General features: G+C 35.9%; 2 protein-coding genes across 3 annotated transcripts; both read right to left on the bottom strand.

Moving 5' to 3' along the window:
- Window positions 1–1,107: 1,107 nt before the first annotated feature.
- LOC306847465 (uncharacterized protein) lies at window positions 1,108–6,962 on the bottom strand (the record flags this gene model as incomplete). Its single annotated transcript, XM_079381410.1, has 6 exons — window positions 6,703–6,962; window positions 6,535–6,602; window positions 5,146–5,278; window positions 4,732–4,843; window positions 1,631–1,903; window positions 1,108–1,241 (listed from the first exon to the last, which is right to left on the bottom strand). Exons 1-6 carry the CDS (start codon window positions 6,814–6,816, stop codon window positions 1,108–1,110), a joined length of 834 nt encoding a protein of 277 aa, XP_079237536.1. The 5' UTR covers window positions 6,817–6,962.
- A 6,051-nt stretch (window positions 6,963–13,013) lies between these two features.
- LOC306846771 (transcription factor 19-like) lies at window positions 13,014–21,614 on the bottom strand. 2 transcript variants are annotated; one of them, XR_013782112.1, is made up of 5 exons: window positions 21,494–21,597; window positions 20,324–20,880; window positions 18,754–19,690; window positions 13,843–14,950; window positions 13,014–13,508 (listed from the first exon to the last, which is right to left on the bottom strand). XR_013782112.1 is itself a non-coding variant. In XM_079380373.1 (4 exons), the coding sequence occupies exons 2-4, from the start codon at window positions 20,619–20,621 to the stop codon at window positions 14,617–14,619; spliced, it is 1,569 nt and encodes a 522-aa protein (XP_079236499.1). In that variant the 5' UTR covers window positions 20,622–20,880; window positions 21,494–21,614; the 3' UTR covers window positions 13,014–14,616. The 2 variants fall into 2 exon arrangements, 1 of the variants encoding a protein (XP_079236499.1); XM_079380373.1 differs by having other exon boundaries at window positions 13,014–14,950; window positions 21,494–21,614.
- Window positions 21,615–24,706: the final 3,092 nt, after the last annotated feature.

Genomic DNA, 24,706 nt, shown 5'->3' with positions numbered 1-24,706 from the left:
TTGCATTATGTTAAACTGCTATAAATTACTTTTTTCCCCACATAAATCTACACCCCACTCACCATAATGACAAAGCAAAACCCAGATTTATCACAACTTTGCAAATTTATTAAAAATGACAGTAGTACAAAAATGTAGAAAAAATGACATTGCACAAGTCTTCATACCCTTTGCTTTGACACTTGAAATTTAGCTCGGAAGCATTCCAGATTCACTGGATCATCTTTGAGACATTTCTATACTCCGACTGGAGTTAACCTGTGGCAAATTCAGTTGATTGGACATGATTTGGAAAGGCACACACACCTGTCTATATAAAGTTAAACTGCTGAAATGGATGTCAGAGCAAAAACTAAGCAATGAGGTCAAAGGAATGGCCTGCAGAGCTGAGGGACAGGATTGTGTTGAGACAGATCTGGGGAAGACTACAAAAAAAAATAATTCTGCTGTGCTGAAGGTTCACAGGAGCATTTGGCCTCCATGGATGAAGTTTGAAACAATCGGGACTCTTTCTAGATCTAGTCTCCTGGCCAAACTGAGCATTCAAAGGAGAAGGGTCTTGGTTAGAGAGGTGATCAAGACGTTGATGGTCACTCTGCTTGAGCTCCATGATCTTATATGGAGATGGGAGAAACTTACAGAAGAACAAACATCACTACGATATGCCACCAATCTGGGCTTGATGTCAAAGTGACCAAACTCAAGCTTCTCCTCAGTAAAGATACATGAAACCCTGATTGGAATTTACAAAAATACACCCAAATAACTCTCAGACTATGAAAAAAAAGATTCTCTGGTCTGATAAATCTCAATTCCTTATTCATGTCTGAGGGAAACCAAGCAACGTTTATCACCTGCATAATACCATCCCAACGGTGAAGCATGGTGGTGGCAGCGTCATGCATTGGGGGTGATTTTCAGCGGCAGGGACTGGGGAAGTGATCAGATAAGACGGAAAGCTGAATACAGCTAAATACAGAGATATTCATAATGAAAACCTGGTTCAGAGCGCTCAGAACCTCAGACTGGTCTGAAAGTTCACCTTCCAACATGACAGTCAACCTCCGCACACAGCCAAGACAATGCAGGAGTGGCTTAGGGACGACTCTATGAACATCCTCGAGTGGCCCAGCCAGACTTGGACTTGGACATCACATGGAGATCATCAGACATCTTTGGAGAAACCTTTAAATGGTTGTCCACCGATGGTCCCCAGCCAACCTGACAGACCTTGAGATGATCTAAAGAGAAGAATGGCAAAAAAAATAATAAAAATCCCAAATGCAGATGTGCAAAGCTTGTTGCATCATACCCAAAAAGACCAGAGGCTGTAATTGTTGCCAAAGCGCTTTAAGCTTTGAGTTAAGGGTATGACGACTTGTGCAATGTCATTTTTTCAGTGTTTCCTTTATAATAAATTTGCAAAGTTGTGATAAATCCGCTTTTTGCTTTGTCATTATGGTGAGTGGGGTGTAGACTTATGTGGGGAAAAAAAGTATTTTAAAGCAGTTTAACATAATAATGCAACATAACAAAATGTGAAAAAATGAAGGGGTATAAATACTTTCTATAAGCACTTTATTTATTTATATATGTTGTGACGAGCGTCCCGAGCAATCATCAGCGTTGCCCTGGAAACACACGAGAAACACCTGCACCTGCTCGTTACGGCCCAAGCGGCCGCACCTGTTCCCCATCAGGCCGCGGCCAGATAAGCCGTGTGAGCCAGGGAGGCAGGAGAGCTTCATCTCCAGAAGACGCCGTGCTAACCGCTGTTCTATGCCTTTTTCCTTACAGTGTAGGCGACCCAGCCAAAGAGCCCCGCGCCGGTCCACCTCACCTCGAAAGCTCACCACCACGCACACCGAGCACGACTTCACCAAACGCCACGTCTTCGTTTGCACTGTTTGTAAATAAACCACCTTCCGGGGCTTTAAAATTGAGCTCTCGTTGTCCTGTGTTCCTTCCACCCTGCCACAATGTCTATATATACACACACGTGTGTGTATGTGTGTCTATAGTTTTCATTATTTCATTTTATTATTAAATTTTTAGCACATCAAGTTTTCCTTTTTTTTTTTTTTTTTTTTTTTTTTTTTTTTACAGTGTAGCTGAAATAAAACTCCACTTGTTTTCGTTTAAAATCATTTAGGTAACAATGTGTAAGAAAAAGATTGCTGTCATTTTGAATAGAAAATGACCCTGTATTTATGCTTTGAGAGAAATGAGTGGCCACCAGTCGTGAATTCTCCAGAGAGTTTGGTTTGTGTAAGTGAGCGGCATAGGACATAAAACCTTTAGATTCACCCCCGTACTTCCTGCTCACTGATCTGAAATTTAGGCATGAGTAAGAGTAATGTGGCAGATTTCGAACCCACTCAACCGTCTCCACAGAGGAGCTGTCATCCATCCGCACACATCAGCCCAGCCATGACTGGAGAAGGAGAGAGATATTTGCAGAAGCACGAGACGAGGACACCTGTGTCCTGCTCCCACCAACACAGCGGCCATCAACGTGCTATCAAATCACCGCTGCCAGCAGAACCTTATCAATAACACAATCAATAAAGCTAAATTAATCAGGTTTCCTGAATTTGATTTGTTTCCTCAAATACATGCACTGTGCAAAAAGTCTAATTGATAAATCAGTTCGACTGTTTTCTGTTGTTGGGTAACAAAATCTTTATTTTCAGAGGACAATCTGAGTGGCGTTTCCCATGCAAAACACACCACAGTGGTTGCTATTGCTGTAATGCAGTTGCTAAAAAGTATTTTGAGCTAAGGTGACCAAATTTCTGAAATGGATACCGGGGACATTTACTAATTTAGTGGTAAAAATCTCTCATTATTTGTGTAAGGGGGACACTACATTTTTGTAAGCTTTTGTTGAGGGTTGTTTTGTAGGCTAATTATTAATGATCAAATGCTAAGTTATTTAAATAAGCTACAATTTACTAAACATCACTGTGAAAAAAAATAGTATAAGCATTGTAAATAGCAAACAGATCAAAACAGTATTTTAACAAAAGTATGACTTTACACAAACATCACAAAAAATAAAATGCAACACAATGTATCACTGTATTATATTTTAACATTTTATAACTATAACGTTTTCATTTTCAGTAACTACAGTAAAGGTTATGTTTAAGCTTATTTTAAGGATTTATTGTTTAGCTCATTTTGAGCACAAACTGCTTTCTGCACATGTAACAAGCATTATTTTTGTAATTTCAACCAGGTGGTACAGTTAAGAAAGATGTAGCCTATGCACATTATAGATTGTTACTTCCAAGAAATTGTGGTCAAACACTGTTATATAGTACATACAAACAGTATTACATTAATTTAACATGTATAATTTAGTATGTTAAATATTAAAACATTAATAAGTAGGCCTATTTCACACATAGTTCTTGTGTAATTTGACAAAACTGCAGCTTGCTTGTAAATGGATGATGTGATATTTACCTTGATTTAAAGCACTGGAAAGGCCTGGCACAAACTGATGTAAAATTAAGTATTAACAGATTTTTTCGGCCCATGTGAAGCTTTAATGAAAATCGTGTTTAAATATTCCACAGGAATGTGTTTTTAAAATGTATTATTTGTAGTGTTACTAGGCCTGCCGATTTAGTAGAAAAATACAAATAAAACTGCTCTAATGCAGGTAGCACAGACCCTCATTTGTTCACCTGCATCATTTATAACACAAACTTGCAGCCAAACTAATGTTTCATTCAGGGCCTGACTGGAGCAGAGAGGATGTGCACATAAAGCTGTCCTGAGTGCTTTCGCCTGGAGGCTGCTGTTGAGTTAAAGTTGTTTCTGGAGTTTTGTGTGCTATAGCAGCCCACCCACTCTGGGTTGAACGCCGGTCAGTAGAAACGGATGACTTTTCAAGTGTCTCCACACACTACGATCCCATTAGATCCCTGTCAATCACTCAGATGATCTGAAACAGAGCGTGTTCAGATAACCCAAGCATCTGGCTGCAGTCCATCACGCTTTAAACTGTCAGGCGCGCTGTGTGTCTGCACTGTAAAACTTTTCGTTGTAAATTTACAGTATAATACTGGCAGCTGGGTTGCCAGCCACATACTGTATTTTTACAGTACTACTACTGTACACAACATTTACAGTTCTGTACTGTATTTACGAAATACAGTATTATACTGTTATATAACTTTTTTTACAGTATTACACTGTAAAACTTTTCGTTGTAAATTTACAGTATAATACTGGCAGCTGGGTTGCCAGCCACATACTGTATTTTTACAGTACTACTACTGTACACAACATTTACAGTTCTGTACTGTATTTACGAAATACAGTATTATACGGTTATATAACTTTTTTTACAGTATTACACTGTGCTCTTTACAGGGAATACTGTAAATCCTGCTTTTATTTCAGTACTCTTGGATTTACAAAATTAAAAATATACTTTTTCATAACAGTATTCACAAAAAAATAGAGAAAATAATATTTTCTGAGTTTTAAAACATTTTATTTATTTTGAAGAAAAGACCAGGCAATTGCCTTATATGAATTTACTGGCTGAAATGCCAGCTGTAGTTTTTTTTTTCCTTTTTCTTTTAAATATAAAACATGTAAAATGCAATTAACAATTAGCAAGTAATTCAAAATACAGTAATCTTATTTACTTTTAAAGAATGGAAAGGTTTTTCAGAAATATATTTTTTATAAGTCTTTCAGAAGAGAGGAAACCTGTGGGTTTACAGTGCTGTTCTTTTTTTACACAACATGTCCAGTCTTCTTGTAAGTCACTTTTCCTTTCTTGGTTTTTGATGCACATGCAGGGCTGATGTCGAGAAAGCATCTAAAAGACAGAAAAGAAAAAAAGTGAACATTATGTATATGTCTAATATATATATCTAATACACACATACACACACAGCATCTCACAGAAGTGAGTTCTTTGAGACAGCACAGAGAATTGCAACACTTACGATGTGATTACATGACTACATGATAATGTTAAATATGCAATATGTCATTCAGCTCTTTAATCAACTGTATAAAATATTTGTTAAAATATACTTAAGTACTTTACAAATACTGTCAAAACAAGTTAGTGACAATTCACTCTATCATATATATATCAATGGCAAATATGCTAACCTCAGTCGCAAGGGTGCATGCCACCTCTTCCTGATACTGGAGGTTGAAATCATACAATAATACAAACAGCACTGCAAGGCCAGAGACAAAGTTGGGCTGCTCAACATTTACCGCTGGTTGCTTAGAGATTGACCTGAAAATAAAAAAAGAAAGAAAATACTTCAAATAAACTATTGTGGGTTCCATTGCAGTTCTGTTTAGTTGTCTATACATAGTTCAACTCAACATAACTATTAAACTAAATCTGAAATATGTGCAGGGAAATCCCATTTACAGGGTTCACAACTATAGCTGTGAACTGCATAATAATAGTATCTCATGAATGCACAGTCGAGCACAAAAGACCAATGTCAGTGTCAGGATTTTCATTAAACAATATTGCATTCCCTCAGAACACTTAGAATACATGACATGTTGCATGTGAACATTCTGTGATACTATTGTATCTTGATGCTGGTCACTATCACTGCCATTATATGGACAAGCGTGAGCAGGCTTTTTTTTATTTATTTTGTATTTTTCTCCTTTAGTGGTCCAAAAAACAAAGAAGGTCATAGGGCATTAGAACAACACCAGGGTGCATGGAAGCATATGGGTAGCAAAATTCAATTGAAATGCAATACGTAAAATGGTGATATTTCAATTTACATTTTCTTATACATATGTGCAATATTTAGTGCACATATGTATTTTATTGTATATCACATAAATTTTATTTAAATTATAAAATTTACATTTGCCATTTCCTACACTAGTTTTAATACACAAATTAAAAACATATTTTAATGCTTTATAAGTTGCAAAATGGAAATTAAAATGTATTACCCAAATTGATTAGATGTTTAACATGTCCAAGCAAAAACTGTTTTTACATCATAATACCACATGATAATTGTAATTTCAGAATGCATTCTGATCCAAAGGTGCAGTAAAAAGGTAGAAAAATTGTAATTTAAAATATCTTTTATTTTTCTTAAATGCATTGACACTCATATATAAGACGTTTCAATTGCATTTTCATTTAATACCCCATGATGAATATAAAGTCAATGTGGATTTGAAAATGCATTCGAAATGTATTTGAAAATGCAACACACCCCCGACCTGTCAATCTTTAGGCTACATCAAGGCAGGGCTTGGCAACAGGATGCACAATTGTAGAAAATATCATATGTAAATTATATAACTGAATTTCCATTTTCATTTTGCACTAAACTTTGCACATTTAGGGTAAAATGTCAATTAAAATACAGAAATGCATTGCCATTTTGCATATTACTAACTGAATTTGAAATTATTTCAAACTGAATTTTGCTACCCATATGCTTCCATAGCGTTAATGATGACTTGATGTTCATTTTAGGTACTAAACCTTTACTGTTTACTTACCAAGAATTATAGGTTGTGTTCTCTGGCAAATGTAGAGACTGCTGGACATCAGATTGAGTGGTGAATACCTGAAACAATTTTTAAGAAGACAGCACAACCATCACTAACAGAACCAAGACATAACAAATCACATTTATTTGCAACATGCTTTAAGTAATCTCTACTTACATCTGCTTGAAGGGTAAGGCCATCTAATTTCTGCAAGTGTGGGAGCAGCTGTAGGACCATGGAAGACATGGAAGCAATCAGGAATACTACTTTTGAAATAAGCATTAGGAACATGACTATGGATTTTCATGTGCTGGCAAAATTATAACACATTAAAAAGCACGATCATAGAACTGACATTTTTTAACATGGACTACAAATGGGAAGCACTTACATTAGCACCGGATCTTCATCAGATTGTTCAGCCTGAAAAATAATAATAATAAAAAAATAATAATCAGAAGCAGGTCATGTGAATGTGTGTCTTATTTGCTATTTAAGTTGTTTTTGATTGTTGGATTAAAGGAAGGTGTGCATAAACATCTTAAAAGGGATAGTTCACTTTGAAATTAAAATTTGGTATCTATCAGCTTACCCCAAGGGCATCCAAGATGTAGGTGTCTTTTTTTCTTCAGTAGATCCAATTTTGATATGTTTAGGTCAAATCGTTCTAGCTTGTCAGTCATATAATGGCAGGTATAGGTCACTGTCTCTATAAGAGCGAAAAAGAACATGCACAGAGAAATCCAAATTAAACAATTCCCCATCGTAACTACACATTGATGGCCTAAGACACGAAACGAGCGGTTTGTGTGAGAAAATGAACAGTATTTATACAGTTTTTTACCTCTTGTACACAACCATGTCCAAGTGATCTGAGTGCGCGCACGCATCCGGTGTGTGACGTGTGTGTGCGCGCTCTGGCTTAGTCCGCCAAAATAACTTTATTGCACAAATAATTAGAAAGTTATTGAACGCGGAAATATGTGAATGTTGTGAATGTGCGAATATAAAACCAATTTTGCCCAAGTGAATTGCTAACTCGGGATTTAAGTTAAGTTTAACGTTCCCAAAATCAAACCATGCGTGGAAACAATGTAGAAATGTGAATGAAAAAAAGACAAGCTTACCGTATCGATACTTAGTCGAACATTAATCCATCTTCTCATGCTCCAGTCGATTAGCATCATCTCAGGCACAGGTTAGATGATTCAGATGACAAATGATCTCTGCGTCGTCCATTGTTTGCTGCGTCACAGGCACTAACGCTTGAAACGCGAAACGAAGCTCACAAAGCTTATCTACGCACAGATTCACAAACCACTGGCTTATCTTAATAACGCGAATAATTATTTTGTTCAATTAATTCCCGCTGACGAATCTAGTTTGCCTGTAATACACTGTTCACATTTCTTCTTCTTTGGAGATCACATCACATTTGAATTGAGCGCGAAATAAATATATCCCACAATGCAATGCGTTTACAGTATGGTACTGTATTACAAATTTAGCGGGCTGAAAACAGAAAATTTCTGTATATTTACAGACATTCTGTAAAATATACAGAATGCTACTGTTTTATAAAAATACAGTATAATACTGTTAGAAAATGCCTGTAAATTTACAGTAAAGTTTTACAGTGTGCAGTCAAATCTACATTATACATTACATCGCATGTTTAAGCAGCAAGCTAGGCATCTGTCGTCCTTTTAATCAATAATAAATATAACTGTAAGATTCTGCAAAAAAACATCAAGGCTACTTGTAGACAATGTACTAAGAAGTGAGATTTCTGTACATAGTTATTTTATGTTATACACAAGTCATGTTACTGAAAGAAAATAAATAAATCTGTTTTTATCCTTAGTTATTAAAAATACTATATAAACATACACACACACACACACATATATATATATATAGATATAGATTATTTATATATATATATATATATATATATAAAATTTATTTTTACTTAACATATGTATACAATTTATTTTCTATAAAAATGGAATGCTATATAATTATATAGCCTATATACAATACTAAAGAAAAGTTTTGATTGACAGACAGACAGACAGACAGACAGACAGACAGACAGACAGACAGATAGATAGACAGACATAGATAGATAGACAGACAGACAGACAGACAGACAGACATACAGACAGACAGACAGACTAGATAGATAGATAGATAGATAGATAGATAGATAGATAGATAGATAGATAGATAGATAGATAGACAGACAGACATAGATAGACAGACATAGATAGACAGACAGACAGACAGACAGACAGACAGACAGACAGACAGACAGACAGACAGACAGACAGACAGACAGACAGACAGACAGACAGACAGATAGACAGATAGATAGATAGATAGATAGATAGATAGATAGATAGATAGATAGATAGATAGATAGATAGATGATTTAAATTCAAGTCAGTTTTTTGGTTTCAGCTGCTCAGACTGATTAGAAAAGAAGCAGCAAACCCCAATCCTCTGTTTGAGCTCTGATTCATGCGAGTTTCACACCGGAGTTGAAAACAGAGATAATGCAGCAGTGTTGAGGCTCGGGATGACACTGCCCTCTGCTGGCCAGAGGAAGACACACACACACACACACACACACACACACACTCGGACTGATTAGCGTGTGGATTAATCTTCCTCTGTAAACCAATATATGTCGCTTCATCCCTGCCAGCTTCATCAGGGTGAGTCGCAGCAGGATTCAGCGCAGGGCAGGCTGTGTTTTCAGCATCAGTCTCTCGCTGCTGCTGCTGCTTCGGTCTCTGCCACAGACTTCCATTGACTGCAAGCAGCATCGTCATGGCAACACGGTCAGACTGCAATCCACTGCCCTCATTAGGAAGAACCTGAGCAGATCTCACACCTCTGATTTATCTCTCCTTCATAATGTACTCAGATATCAGGTTGACATGGCAACCCCAGCGGCAGGGACACCAGACAGGTGAATCCATACCTTCACCAATAGGCCTACAGTCACTAGAGTAGTATGGACTTACAAAAAACATATTTTCCCTTGTGCTCCATGCCAGAGACACAAATAACATTAATAATAGATTATTCTGCAGTGTAAACGCATTATGTAGGTTCTTTTTAAATTAGTTCATTATTATTTGATAAATATCATTACTACTGACTTTATTAGCATTAAATATTAAATGTTGTTAAAAATGATCATTATTCCCTTGAAAGACATTATAGAAATTAATTTGTTAATTATGCTCAGGTTGACGTTCCAAAGAAGGTACCACACACACAGAGAAAGAGAATTAACGTCATTTAGAACTATAAGTATATTTATATATAGATATATATTTTTTTTATATAGCCTATGTCATATAAAAAAAAAATTAACATTCAAATTTCAACATTTAAAGATTCAAATCATATATATATATATATAGAGAGAGAGAGAGAGAGAGAATTTATTATAGCAATTTATTATAGCAAAGTATATATATATATATATATATATATATGATAGTTATATATATATATATATATATATATATATCTTCTCTAACAATATAAGTCTTTACTATGACTTTTTATTAATTTAACACCCCTCCAGAATAAATGTATTAATTTGTTTTAAAAAAAGAAAGAAAGAAAGAAAAAATGTACTGACCCCAAACTTTTGAATAGCATTGTATATTTTAACACAAAATTCACAGGTCCCCCCAAAACATATGAAGCAGCACAACGGTTTCCAACACTGATTATAAATCAGCATATTAGACTGATTTCTGAAGGATCATGTGACACTGAAGACTGGAGTAATGATGCTGAAAATTCAGCTTTGATCACAGGAATAAACTTTAAAGTATATTAAAATAGAAAACTGTTATTTTAAATTACAGTAATATATTACAAAATAACAGTTTTTTTTCTGTATTTTTAATCAAATAGATATAGCCTTGATAAGCAGAAGAAAAAAAAACACAAAAATCTTACTGATCCCAAACTTTTGAGCAGCAGTGTATATACACATATATATATATAGATATATATATACACATACATATACATAAAGTATATATATATATACATACACACATATATTTAATATATTGATGATACAAACACGCTCTCAGTTCCGCAGATGCACACCTGCAGACGCACAAAATAGACAGCGTTATTGAAATTTCACTGCACTAGATAAGATTTGCTTTATCCGAGCAGAAAACAGTTAATACGAGCCATCCATCAGAGAGACAGGCTCAGGTATGAGTCTCCACTGACCTCAAACCCACAGAGTGTTACAAATGCCTCCCAGCCCAACAGCCACGCTCAGGGAATGGACAAATGTGACAGGATGTGAAGTGACAATAGGTGATTCAGACATTTAGGTCACAGACTTCATAAAGGTCAGAGGAATTGTACTGGATTTCATCTGACAAACCATCCAGCTGTATAGATTTAGAACAGAACAACAGCAGTAATGTGCTCCGGTTAAGCTGTGCCATGCATGCCGAAGAAAACATTTATTTAAACTGAACGTCAAAAATATAACTAAGTGTGGTTGAGAAATAACATGGATGTTAACTGTTTTCAATATTGGGATTTTAGGTTATGATTTATATGCATGTAAGGTTTTCATTCACCTTTTAGTTGTTGTTTTTTTTTGCTATTCCCTTATTTCAGTGTACAAGTACAAATATTGTATTTGCAGTTTTTGCCAACATGTTACCAAAGTTGAAAGTATAAATATTTGTCCTCATTATTTTTATAGCAATAAACTTTTAACATAATTTAATACAATGTTTTATTATTTTATTTTTAAAAAATGCAATAAAAGGGTTGCACTAAATGTGGGACAACATTAAATTGGTCATTGAAATTAGTTAAAAATGGTGTTTAACAACCAAATATTGACTCAACATATTTTTTTTAAAAATGACATAAATGCATAATTTTAATTAATTAAGATTAAGACCTCCTAGTCAATTTTAAAGGGGTAATTACCATTTAAAGCTAGCTACTTTTTGTGTTACTTAATTTTGTTAGATTGTAGTTCATATAACAAAAATGATCTTTTACCTAAAAAATGCTGGGTTAAATACAACCCAGCGCTGGGTAAAATATGGACGAACCCAGCGATTGGGTTGTTTAGACCCAGCGGTTGGATTTCTGCCCAGAAGGTTGGGTTAAACATTTAACCCAAGTGTTGGTTGAAAACAACCCAGCATGTGTTCTGTCCTATATTCACCCAACGCTGGGTTGTATTTAACGCAGCATTTTTTAGGGTGTACTAAATCTGGGTTCCTCATGCAGGTCCAGGAGAGCAACTTTGCTGCGGAATGTTTGCTAGCTCTAATGAACCACACCTGAATCAGCTAATCAACGTCTTGAGATTTACTTGAAAATTACAGCCAGGTGTGCCAAAGCAAGACTGCAGGACCAGCAAAAAGAGAGAAAAAAAGTATTATAATCATGGAATTTTAAAATTTAAAATAACTGTTTAAAATTGAGAGGTTCTGTTGAGAGGTGCTGAAATCGCGTTTGGTCTCGTACTGTATCGCGTATCTTGTCAGTGTGTGCTCTTGCTTGGCCATTTTTAGTTGATAAACATGAAAGTGGGTTCAAGCGCCAGCAGAAGGCAGTGTAATGAAATAATCTTTAAGAGAAGCAGTCTATCAGCGGAAGTTTAAAATCAGCTCGTAAGTGTATTTACTTGTCTCAGTGTTTAGCGCATTTGCCGTTGCTAGGAAACGCTTATTTTGTTTACTGTGTTGAGAGGTGCTGAAATCGCGTTTGGTCTCGTACTGTATCGCGTATCTTGTCAGTGTGTGCACTTGCTTGGCCATTTTTAGTTGATAAACAGGAAAGTGGGTCCAGCTGAATTGAAAAGGTGATTTGTTGGATTGGTATAAAAAAAGGTTATTATACCGCGGCAGTCGTCGTGTGAAGCCCTCTTAGTGTAAAGACCCTCAACTCTACCGTGCGACTCCACCGGGCAGGGATAGAAGTATCGCTTTTTATTTTAGTTTTTTCATTTATATGTTTATTATTGAAATGTTGTTATACGCATGTGTCAGTTTTATCTAATTTATTTATTTTCTTAAATATGTGGGTATATAGTATTTATAGAGTTGTAACTTTTAGTTTTAGTTACTTTTTCTTATTTGTAAGTCGCTTTGGACAAAAGCATCTGCTAAATGACAGAAGTAAGTAAAGTACATAATAGATGTTAATAAACAATATTTAAATCTATTAAATGCAGATGAAAAATTAACACATCATCATGCTTTAGTTCAAATCAATGTAAGACTGTGAAAGTGAGAAATGCTCGACATTATCTCATTGCTATAATAGTAATATAATAAATATAATATTTATATTTATACTGACGGTTCAGTTTTCCTACTACACAAGAACACAGCACTTATCAAAGGTGTCCCAGTTACTAACAGCTCCTCGCTGCACTCTATACAAACAGCTGGCAGATCATATTTAAATATAGATTTCTTTATTCAGCCCTTAATTCCCAACAAAACAAACATTGTGACAAGAGTCATTTGTCATTTTCTAGAATGTTGAGTTAAAGTGAAGACAGTGAAAGTCTCTTTTAACAGTCATACCACAGGAATTCTATTCTTACAGATACAGCTAGACAGGGTTAGTCGAGATCAGAAACCAAGCTTGTGTTAATAACAGGCCACATTACAAGAAACAAGTGACAATCATTTATGCAATCAAATGTCAAGCTTAAAGGAATAGTTTGTTCAAAAATTAAAATTTGCTGAAAATGTCATCACCCTCAGATGTAGATGAGTGTTTCTTCATCTGAACAGATTTGGTGAAATGTAGCATTACATCAGTTGTTCACCAGTGGATCCTCTGCAGTGAATGGGTGCCGTCAGAATGAAAGTCCAAACAGCTGATACAAACATCACAATAGCCCACAAGTAATCCACACCACTCCAGTACATCAATTGTTTTGTGAAGCGCTGTGTGTTTGTAAGAAACAAACCAATCAAGATGTTTTAACTTCAAACTGCTGCTTCCAGCTAAAACACAAGCCCTCTGTTTATAATATTGCTTTATCAAGTTGTCTTGTCTGAATCCTAAGGGAAAAAAAGCACAGATCATGCACCATTTACAAGCAAAAACAGGCCAAAACAGTTCAAAACAAATATGTGGGTGAATTTTGATGCGAGAGGACAACAGGAGATGGACTTCACTATCACTGCAAGAAGTGTGATTATGGACTAGTATTTTGGCCAGAATCAATTGTTTAAAGTTAAAATGCCCTAATGACAGATTTGTTTCTTACAAACACACAGCTTTTTGCGTCACAAGATGTTAATTGATAATTGATCTCCAAATCGGTTCACATGAAGAAACAGCCTACGGGTGAGTACATTTTCAGCAAATGTTCATTTTTGGGTGAACTATTCCTTTAAAAAAAATGACCATAGAAATGTTCGGAGTGATTTAAGGTTTAGCTGTTATTAAATGTTCTGAAATTACAAAAAGTCCAAGTAATGCTTTTGAAACCCTTGAATGAGACAGCATATTATATATCCTCGTTGCCCTTTTGCAAACATACAGTATTCAATGATATTATATACCAGCTAATATGTTGGCAAAGCATGTTTAACAACCAGTATCTAGTTAAAGCCCAGCGAAATCCTACTTAATATTTGAATCCAAACACTCAATTCATCCATTCTTCTAAAAATATAAACTCCCATTTTCATATTCATACTTATTTAGATTTTTTAGCATTTTGAAGATTTCATTCTTGTGTATCTTGAATACATATATATCAGAAGCAGTCAGAAAGCATCCAGTGTTGTAATGGGATGCAGCGTATTTGGATGCTCTTGAAGCTGCTGTGCAAATCCAACACCCTCATTTCATCCAAATCAGTTCAAATCACCGTTCAAAGCAATTAGCACCATAGCAGAAAACATCAACTCGCCATCATCGCAGAGATTTGCACTGTGAATGCCAAGCAACATATCTGCAAGTCCTGTGAGTTGTAATATCAACAATGTTTGAGAGCATTTGGTTAATTAAAAAGCTTTAAAGGAGAGGAAGCCGAGCCGGTCCTCAGCGGTGTCTGGAACGGTGGCAGCCACAGTGGAAGTCTGCGCTGGGGTCGAAGAGCAGCGAGTCTCGGTTGTGGTTGTGTGGTAAGCAGTCGAGGTGATACCAGGCGTCGCAGTCATCACACTGGATCCACTGCACTGTGTCCTGCTGTGGGAGACGACAGTGAGCCGCTGCGCAGGGCTCCACGCCCTGAGACACCGGCACCTCTTCATCATCTTCAGAGGATGATGATGACGAGGAGGACGAAGAGGTGGAGCTAGAGGAGGAGGATGAAGAGGGAGACGGCAGGGAAGGCTGTGGCAGCGGGTGTTTTCTAGGCCTTCCACGTCGACGCCTGCAGAGAAAAATCAGTAAAATCATGCATTAATAAATGCAATTCATTTATAAGATATAATTGTGACCCTGAACCACAAAACCAGTCATAAATGTCAATTTTTCAAAATAATAATCTTTCCATTGATGTATGGTTTGTTAGGTTCGGACAATATTTGGCCGAGATACAACTATTTGAAAATCTGGAATCTGAGGAAGCAATCAAATTATTGAGAAAATAAAGCCTTTAAAGTTGTCCAAATGAAGTTCTTAGCAATGCATATTACAAATCAAAAATTACGTTTTGATATATTTACAGTAGCAAATTTACAAAATATCTTCATTGAACATGATCTTTATTAATGCCCTAATGATTTTTGGCATAAAAGAAAAATCAATAATTTTGACCCATACATTGTATTTTTGGCTATTGCTACAAATATACCCCAGCAACTTAAGACTGGTTTTGTGCTCCAGGGTCACAATTTTGATTAGAAATTACTTTAAAAAAAATATTTTTGTACTTCATTTTAGAATAAAGATTTTATTAATTTCCTGATTTCATATTAATAGATGCACATTGCACATAATTAAATAAATATACTTCTATAAAATATACTTCTAAGTAATTTAAATTACTTTATTCTTCTAGAATATCTGTATTTTTAACAAATATAATATACTATTTTTAATATTTTCTATAGAATAAAGATATATATAATGTTTTTAATCATTTCCATAAATCTTTTAGGCCTGGAAGTCACAAATTCCCTGATATTTTATATTAATAAATATAGTTAATTAGAAGCATATATTCACTACTAGAAATATTAATGACTATTATTTTTATTATATATTTATATACATTTTAGAATAAATATTTTATTAATTTCCATATATTTTCCAGACTTGAAAATCACAAATTCCTTGAAATGTTATATTAACAACTGCAATTAATTAGAAAATATTTTCACTATTAGAAATAGTTCTTTAATTTTATATTCTAATATTATATTAGAGCTTTTTTTTTTTATATATACATTTACTTTTACAAAGAATAAAGATTTTATTTCCATATATTTTTCAGGCCTTGAAAGCACAAATTCTCTGAAAGTTTATATCAATTAGGGGTGCTCCGATCAGGATTTGAGGCCGATCACTGATTGCCGATCTTTTTAAAGCCACCTTTTTATTATGTAGAATTATTTATAGTGATACTCCAATCAGGATTTATTCAGGGCCTGAATTTCATTTTTGAGAATGAATTCCCCACTTAGGTGACTCTTGTGAGAGGGGATTTTTTAATTTGAGGGGTGGAGGGAGCATTTTTTAGACATTTTTCCAAAATATATATTTATCTCGCCTAAATGTTTGATCATGCAGTGCATTTTTATTTTTACAATTGTGCAATAGCTTACACACAGCACAAGCCTGATTTTGCAAGCTGTATATGAGGTGGCCTTTTATAGGTTCACACATAGCAGGGCTCCAGACAAAAAAATCGAGTAAGGAGCCATTGGCTCCTATAAAAGAAAAACTTAGGCGCCAAATTATTTTTTTAGGTGCCACAGAATAAAAGTGGTTTATTTTTCCCCCCTATTTTAACATTTCAATCATTTTGTCATGCGTTTATGTCTTATCTTTTCTAGGCTTTATCAGCATTTTAATCCATCTTGTAGATGATCAGGTCGACCGGGGGACTAAGGTTCACTTAAAGTGTGAATTAAATGTCTTTTACAACTTGAAATATACAGTCACAAAGAATTGTTCGTTACACAGAATCTGTACCAATATCATGGACCATAAGCATCACTTGGCAACTGAGTGCAGTGTCACGTCTTTCACACATTCAGTCTGTTTTTCTTCATTAGTAAAATGCAATTTTATAGGAGGAGTTGAATCATGTACAACAGAATAAGTAAAAATATTAATATGCAACAGCGCATAAATATAGCAAAACGCTCCTCTTTATAGTTATTTTTCTAGCTGACTGATGAGTTTATGGACACTGAGTGGTTATTCTGAGGTAAATGTATTACAATGCAATGTTTACAAGCTTTATACATTTCCTCAGTTTGAAACACTGAATGAGATTTTCCATAAAACATTTCAGTAAGTTGTACTATAGGCTTTCTTATTGCCTACCTTTTGATCATGTTCATTTCATACTATAGTAGTAAATCGAAATATATAATGGGTTCACTTGCTGCTTTAACTGAGGTGCTAAAGAGATCGCGCCTGAGCATTAAGTGCGATACTCTCCGCTCGCGCGATCCGGACGCATACACGGACCGTGTGGACGCGGGGTACTGGTGTTTATATTATCACCTTTCAGGTCTCTCTCACAGCGTTCAGCAGACTGTGTGCGGCAGAGACGAGGACTGTTTGAAACTCTTTTCCAGTAAAACTTTGATGCGCATCGTCTTATGTTTAATACGTGAACATAACAAAAGATGTGAGCGCAAAACAATCGGGAAAAAAGTCCTTTCATGCAAATTATATATAGTCACCAGTGGCGACCTCAGCAAAAACTTCACTCGCAAATTAATATTTTTGGTCGCAAATGCGACCATTTTAGTCGCAGTTTGGAGCCCTGCATAGGCCTACTCCGTTTGCAGTGTGTATGCAATCCATGTGTGGTACGTAAGTGGTGCAGAAGCAGCACTGACTGTGCTTTCACACAGGAGTCTGCAACTGATCTGTGGCTGTTTACCACAAACACAACATCTATCCATTATTTTGATTTCAAATCCAAACATTCTCACTGAAAATGCTTTTTCAGCATTGTGATTATTATTTTTCCACAGTACAGTAATACAATCTTTCATAGACGTGTTTAAACACAATAAATATAAGCAAAGCAACACATTATTCAATGCTTTTTACTTTTGCATCTACTTCTAGATTTATATATTAAGTTGCTCAAGTGGCAAAACATTTACCCCCGGTTTCACAGACAAGGCTTAAGCCTAGTCCTAGACTAAAATGTAAGTCTGACCTGTTTCAACTGAAAAAAACTTGCACTGACTGATCATAAAATATATCAGTGCCTTTGTTTTGTCTCAAGATGCACACCAGTAATGTGTTACTTTAATTCAACGCATGCAGTGGAAACGATCTCTGCACTGCTGCAGACGCACCGCTCCTGGAATGCACTGCTGGACCGCAGACGTGTGCAGTGTGAACGCTATAATCCATTATGATGAGTGCGGAAAAAATACGCACTGCATCTCCACTGCAAACGGATGTGAACCTGGCGTTATGTGTGTGTGTGTGTGTGCGCGCGCTGCTAGTGTGCATGAGCGCACAGTCTCCAGGAGAGCACGCGAGCGCTGAATGTTTTAAACACTGGCAAGAATTAAAAAGAAATTTATAAACTATAGTGACGATGCAACCCTGCCTCGATTGTGCAAGTGACAGTTCCTGTCAACAGTAGGCACGTCATCAGCTTGAGATGCTTGAGAGGTTTTTTGAGATCGGCCTTTTTAGAGACAACCGATCAAACATCCCCAAGCGATTATCGGCCGATAGTGATCGGTAGCTGATCAATCGGAGCACCCCTAATATCAATGAATGAATAATTAGCAGAAAAATACTCAATATTACAAATAATAATTATCAATTTTTAATGTAGAATACATTTATATTACTTTTATTACTTATATATATAATATATATATATATATATATATATATGTATATATATTTTTTTGCATTTATATTTATTTTATTATTGACATGCAGACCTCAGAATCACAATCCTGTTTTTTTTCCAGGTTCTTCATGACTGTGAGAATCCGTGTGTAACTTTCAAGTATCACTCACCCAGTCGAGGCCTGAAAGCGAGAAATCACTCGCCTGGCCTTCTCGGTCTTGCTCATCCTCGCTGATGGGGAGGTCAGGCTGTAATTCTCACTTCCCATCCCGAGGGTGGTGAATATGAGAGAGCTGTTTGCCCTCGGCCTCCTGCCAGGACCAGACAAGCAGGGCTTCTGCGGGTGGAGGGGCATCACACTGATGCCGTTGCCTTTGGTGTGACTCGATATGTTCAGGATATGATTGAACTGCTGGTTGGGCGGCACATTGAAAATGCTGCCACCGGTGTGTTTGCTCACGTCAATCTGTGAGTGGCAGTTCTGCTCTAGTTTGGGCAGAGGGGGCTGAAACACCTCTGACTCTGATTTGTAAAGCCGGCGTCTTTTCTTGGCTTGTCCCCTCCGTCCGTCCTCCAGGTCTCTGCGGTTCGCCGGATCGTCCGAACTGTCGTCCTCCAGCAGAACCGTGTGGGCAGACTTGCGTCGGCTCTTTGAGGACGGCGGGACAGACTTGGATGAAATCTCACCAACGGCCTGGAAAGGAGGCGGAGTTGTGGGCGGGGCCAGAGCGGTGAAAGCCGGCATATTTAAGGTGCTTGTATTTTCATTCTTCTTGAAGGTCCAGCAGCTGCCGTTCATCTTGCTCAGGCTGCCGATGGAGTTGAGGATGACCGTGGCTCTCTTGATGGACAGCTTTGAGATGTCCGGAGCAGGGTCTGATTTACGGTCCGAGCATGTTCTGATCCGGTTCTTTATGTCGGATGAAAACAAACCCGCTTTGGGCACAGTGATAGCATCAAAGTCCAGTGGACGAACCTGTACTTTCTGGAAGAGAAAGTAGAACTCTGGACTAGCCCGTCCTGATTGGCCACCGATGGTGAGCGTGTCACCATCAAAGATTTCCTTTAAGACCCCTTGTTGGAGGCGCATGTCATTTACCCACGTGCCTGAGGGAAAAAAAAAGAAACTTTTTAGAATTTTATAATCTACATTGGGGCTCGTAGTAAAATAACCCACACTTGTCCCAGAATGCAACTGTGTCGGTCATGTTCACATAAAAATGCTATTTAGGCTATACAGTTAAAGCAAAATTAAAGAAAAAAAATAATAATAATTTCAGCAAGATTATATTAAACATTACATTTGTATTTTTTATATATATATACACACACACTCCAATTTATGACGCTGCAAAATAATAAATTATATTTGTGTTTATATTGAAATCATAATTAATATTTTTATTAAACTTAATGTTTTGCAAATTATTTGATTATTGTTTTATAAATTTTTTACATTTAATTTCTGTTTGTGTGTAAATATAAAAATTATATATATATATACACCCATTATATATGATTTAATAAAATGTATATAGAGAGAGAAATAATCATTAAAATAGATTTAGTGGTATGTGTGTGTATATATATATATATATATATATATATATATATATATATATATAATAAATATAATGATATACACATTCACAAAGCATTTGTTTAATAAATTAAAAATATCACACACACACACATATATGCACACACTAACAGCAATATAATAAATTATTATTAACACACCATAACTGCTGCGATCCTTCACTTGCACTTTCCAGCTCTCCTCTCCAGAGGCATCAGTTTCTCTTTCCACATGGAGCTCTGCATGGATACGGGACACGATCATGATCATGGACTCCAGAGTGACGTCACACAGCTCCGTGTCCCGTCCCAAACGAAACACACACTGGGCCAGTGCAGGCCAGAAAGTGTACAGGTCACGGACGGAGTCTGACGAAGCATTTCCCTGAGCGTTACTATTGTTTGTGTCAGACAAACCAATCCTCAACAACTGAAAACACGGCTGGACTCCTGACGACATTTTGACATCCCACAAATAACTGTGCAGGAAAAACCACAACACAGCCAGCAAACAACCCTCACATAACACCGAGATAAACGTCCTCCATTGAAGATCCTCCTCTCAAATATGACCCTTTTAAAAGCTTATTACGCCCAGTAAATAAAATCTGACATGCTAAAAAATTATTAAAATATTTACTCGAGGACAAACTAAAATGCTGCAGCACAGGTGGATGAAATATTAAAAGTGGATGTGTAGTGGCCAGATGGTCTTCATTCTGTAAAACAGAACAATACAGGGATTTAGTGCCATTAATGTTTTTACTGCAATTTATTTGATTAATTATACATTATTATATAAGTGCATATTACAGTATAAAATGACTATATTATACTAAACATTTCAATATTTAAATTTTATGCATTTCTCTTTAATACAAAATATAATAAAGGAAGGCATGTAAGAAATATTTTAATATATTAAATACATGTGATACACAAACGTGTTACATGGCTTTGCTCCAACAACACATACATATCTATACATTGACATTTAATAGCATGCACAAATACCAAAGTTAGACAGCAGTACATACACTATGCATTGTAGCCTATAGACTTCCTTCCAAAACTATACATGATACACGAATGCTAGCTTAGAAACAGTGGCAACGCAGCTTCAAAAAGTGCAAAGCATGTAGAAAAAACAGACATATCGATATTTCTAGAGTCACTAAAGGAAATGCACGGCTTGTGTAGCAGAGCAGTGCTCGTTGTGGCGCATAGAAACACATTCACACAAAGAAAGCCGAAAACAGCTGCTTTACAAACGCAACCATTTCATTTCGTCGAACATTTCGATGAGAAAGCACTTACAAAAGCATGACATACCTAAAATATGAAGGTATATGTTTTGTAAAACGCTACGCAAGTCTTTTATTTGCGCTCCGTGGTAAATCTTATCGCCTCCTCTCCCCAGGAAGTGCTTTGAAATTAAGCGCGCCAGGAGCAGGACGAGTTTCCTTGCGCGAAAATCAACGCCACTTCCGTCCATGTTGTCAAGGAGACCGTCAATGCAGAATGACAATACAGTAACTATTATCTTCTTTTTTTTTTTTACATAATCATTGCGTTTATTTAATAACTGTCACACGCTGTAATTATTAAATGTAATAATTATTAAATTATAAATATAATTAATTAATATTTTAAATATACTCATAAATAAATTTTTGGAATCTGATTACGTAATCCAGATTACATGTAAAGCTCATAATCATATCTGTATTTTTTTTATGTGTTTAGCATTCAATAATTAAGCTATAAATATTAGTAACGCCTAAATGAGGTTCAAAGAATTTCTGAATAGTGCATCACTGAGAAAAAAAGACTACCAACCATGGGACTTTTAAAGTCAAAGTTTTATTTTCATCTTTCCTTCAAGAGAGCAAATCAAAGTTGAACTAAAGTTGTGCTTGAAGTCACCACATGTAGTACTAAATTAACAAAGCAGCTAAAAACAAGATCATCTGCACCATACTTTGTACATGACTGTGAAGTATTGTTAATATTCATGGTTTTCTGGAAGTCTATACTTATCAGGTAAATACAGCTGTGAGAGATGCTAGTCTGAACGAGCAAAACACCGTAATGTTATAAAGCATGTTCACAATCACAGCTTTTCTTAGATTAATAAAGCACTTTGAGAAACCTGTCTCCTGAGAACCCTTGCATGTAAGATCAATTGAACAATGAAATCAGCATAAATCAATGAAGAAAGCACACACTCCTGAGCTCAATTAATTATGTGATGCCAGCATCTGTGTAAACCACTGATATAACCTGAGCAGGATGGACTTGTATTGCTAGGGTTCCTGTACCACTGAAAAACATCTTTTTAGTCACTTTTCAGTGTGATAAGTGCATTTTCTTGTGCAGAATTATGATTTTATCCAGCTCAATCTACTCAGGGTAATGTTCACTTCACCAAACACAAATTTCAACATATTTAAAAGCATTGACCTTTATAAATCTGAATCACACTGAACTCTGAGGGGTGAATGCATTTAAGCTAAAACTGTATATCCAGCTGACTGTAGACATGATTTCTGTCCCAGTGAGAAACAGAAAAATGATATCCATTTCTTTTGATTTTGTTATGCTTAGTTATACCTGAGGATTGGAAATGTGCGCACCACTCAAAAACTGTTTTCTGTTCATGATTGGAAATTGCATAGGCTAATTATAAATCTGACATAAATTTTTTTACCAAAATAAACCAAATTTGAAAACATTTCCATATTAGCTGCTAAAATAACACTGACATTAAGAATACTTCTAATCGGAGACAAAGTAATGCAATGCAATGAAATCTCATTTCGAACAGGCAACTTCTAGTTCAGCATGCTTATGTAATGCTTTTAGTTGAATAGTAGATCTATGACATCAGCGCATATATAAAGAGAGTATAATTAATCAATAGCAATAATATAGTGTCAGAGAAATGTTTTGCATTATCAAAATCATTCTCAAGTGCAAAGATTCAGTTAAAGCATGACAGTGCCAAAGCAGGTTTTCTGCAGGTTTCAATTTAAGACCAAGTCAAAAATATGTAAGGAATAAATTGAAGGGAATTCATCAGTATGTTCTCTGATGTCAAGGATGCTTTCAATAAGTTGTATTAGCATCACTTCAAAGTTTGAAAATACAACAGATTATTACTTTTTTGGAAATAACTTGCTTTCAAACTGCAAAAAAGTGCTGTTCTTTTATTCCAGTGCAAATGTGTAAAGAGTCAATTTATTTGAGATGCAGATGGCATAAGGTAAGTCTTGTTTTCTGAGATAATGATCAAAATGAAATGAGTGTGATTAAAAAAAATGGGGACAATGGTGTCAGAAAAATTCACTTAATTCAAAGGAAAACAAGTTTCTATACCCCACTGACATATTTGTTCTTGTTTAAGCATAAACTCACTTCATTTTGTTCAATACCTTAAACTAGGCTTGATTTTTATGTTTTTAAATCACAAGTAAATGTACCTTTATTTAAGAATGTTTAGATATTTCAGCTGGAATACAAGACAAAAATACTGAGAAAGATATTATTTTATTTTACAGTGTATGCAGCATTTAATGCCACGACTTTATGAATTTAAGATTTCGCCCCAGATGTAAGATTTTTAAGGTCTTAATTTATGGAAAAGCAAATTAAAACCCATTTTTTATGACCTGCAGAAACCCTGTAAATGTTTCTTGTTTTTTTATGTCATTAATTTCTTTAGAAGCTGTGTCTTATTTGAAGAAAAATGCATGAGAATCCAGCAATCATTGGATAGTGTTGATCATTAACATGCAATACATCTATGTACAGAAGTGTGTGTGTATGTTTGTTGCACCTACCCTGTACGTGTGTGTGTGTGTGTGTGTGTGTGTGTGTGTGTGTGTGTGTGTGTGTGTGTGTGTGTGTGTGTGTGCGAGTGTGTGTGTGTGTGTGTGTGTGTGTGTGTGTGTGCACCTGGTATTCATCACGTCCTGGGGACCAAATGTCCCCACAAGGATAGTAATACCAGTAAATCTTAATCTTGTGGGGACATTTTTGGTCCCCATGAGGAAACAAGCTTATAAATCATACAGCATAAAGTTTTTTGAAAATCTAAAAATGCAGCATGTTTCCTGTGAGGGCTAAGTTTAGGTGTAGGGTTGGTGTAGGGCAATAGCACATACAGATTGTACAGTATAAAAACCATTACGCCTATGGGATGTCCCCATAAAACATGGAAACCCAACATGTGTGTGTGTGTGTGTGTGTGTGTGTGTGTGCGTGTGTGCGAGTGTGAGTGCATCCAGCCCCATTCCTGAAACATGAGCAGGGCTAATTTATGAAAATAAATTCAATGTTGTAGTGAATTGAACTTTGAATGTAAGAATGCTCTCAGGAAACAAAAGCTGTCACTGGGGCAGTACCTTTTCAAAAGGTACACCTTTGCACCCCTAAAGGTGCATGTTGGTACCTTAATGTTACATATTAGTACCTTGTGAAAAGGAGTGCCCCAGTGACAGATTTAGTAACTTTTTTTCTGAGAGTGAATGGTTTTACGAACAA

The sequence above is a fragment of the Barbus barbus genome (assembly GCF_936440315.1).
Source record: "Barbus barbus genome assembly, chromosome: 27".
Lineage (NCBI taxonomy): Eukaryota > Metazoa > Chordata > Actinopteri > Cypriniformes > Cyprinidae > Barbus > Barbus barbus.
Note: the sequence above shows the minus strand (reverse complement) of the source record. Positions and strands in the feature narration are given on the sequence as shown.

Coding starts and splice junctions, on each gene's coding strand:
- LOC306846771 (XM_079380373.1), bottom strand. CDS start 20,621: ATGTCGTCAGGAGTCCAGCCGTGTTTTCAGTTGTTGAGGATTGGTTTG. Junction 19,691..20,323: donor GAAGGATCGCAGCAGTTATG/GTGTGTTAATAA, acceptor TTTTTCCCTCAG/GCACGTGGGTAAATGACATG. Junction 14,951..18,753: donor CGCTTTCAGGCCTCGACTGG/GTGAGTGATACT, acceptor TTTTCTCTGCAG/GCGTCGACGTGGAAGGCCTA.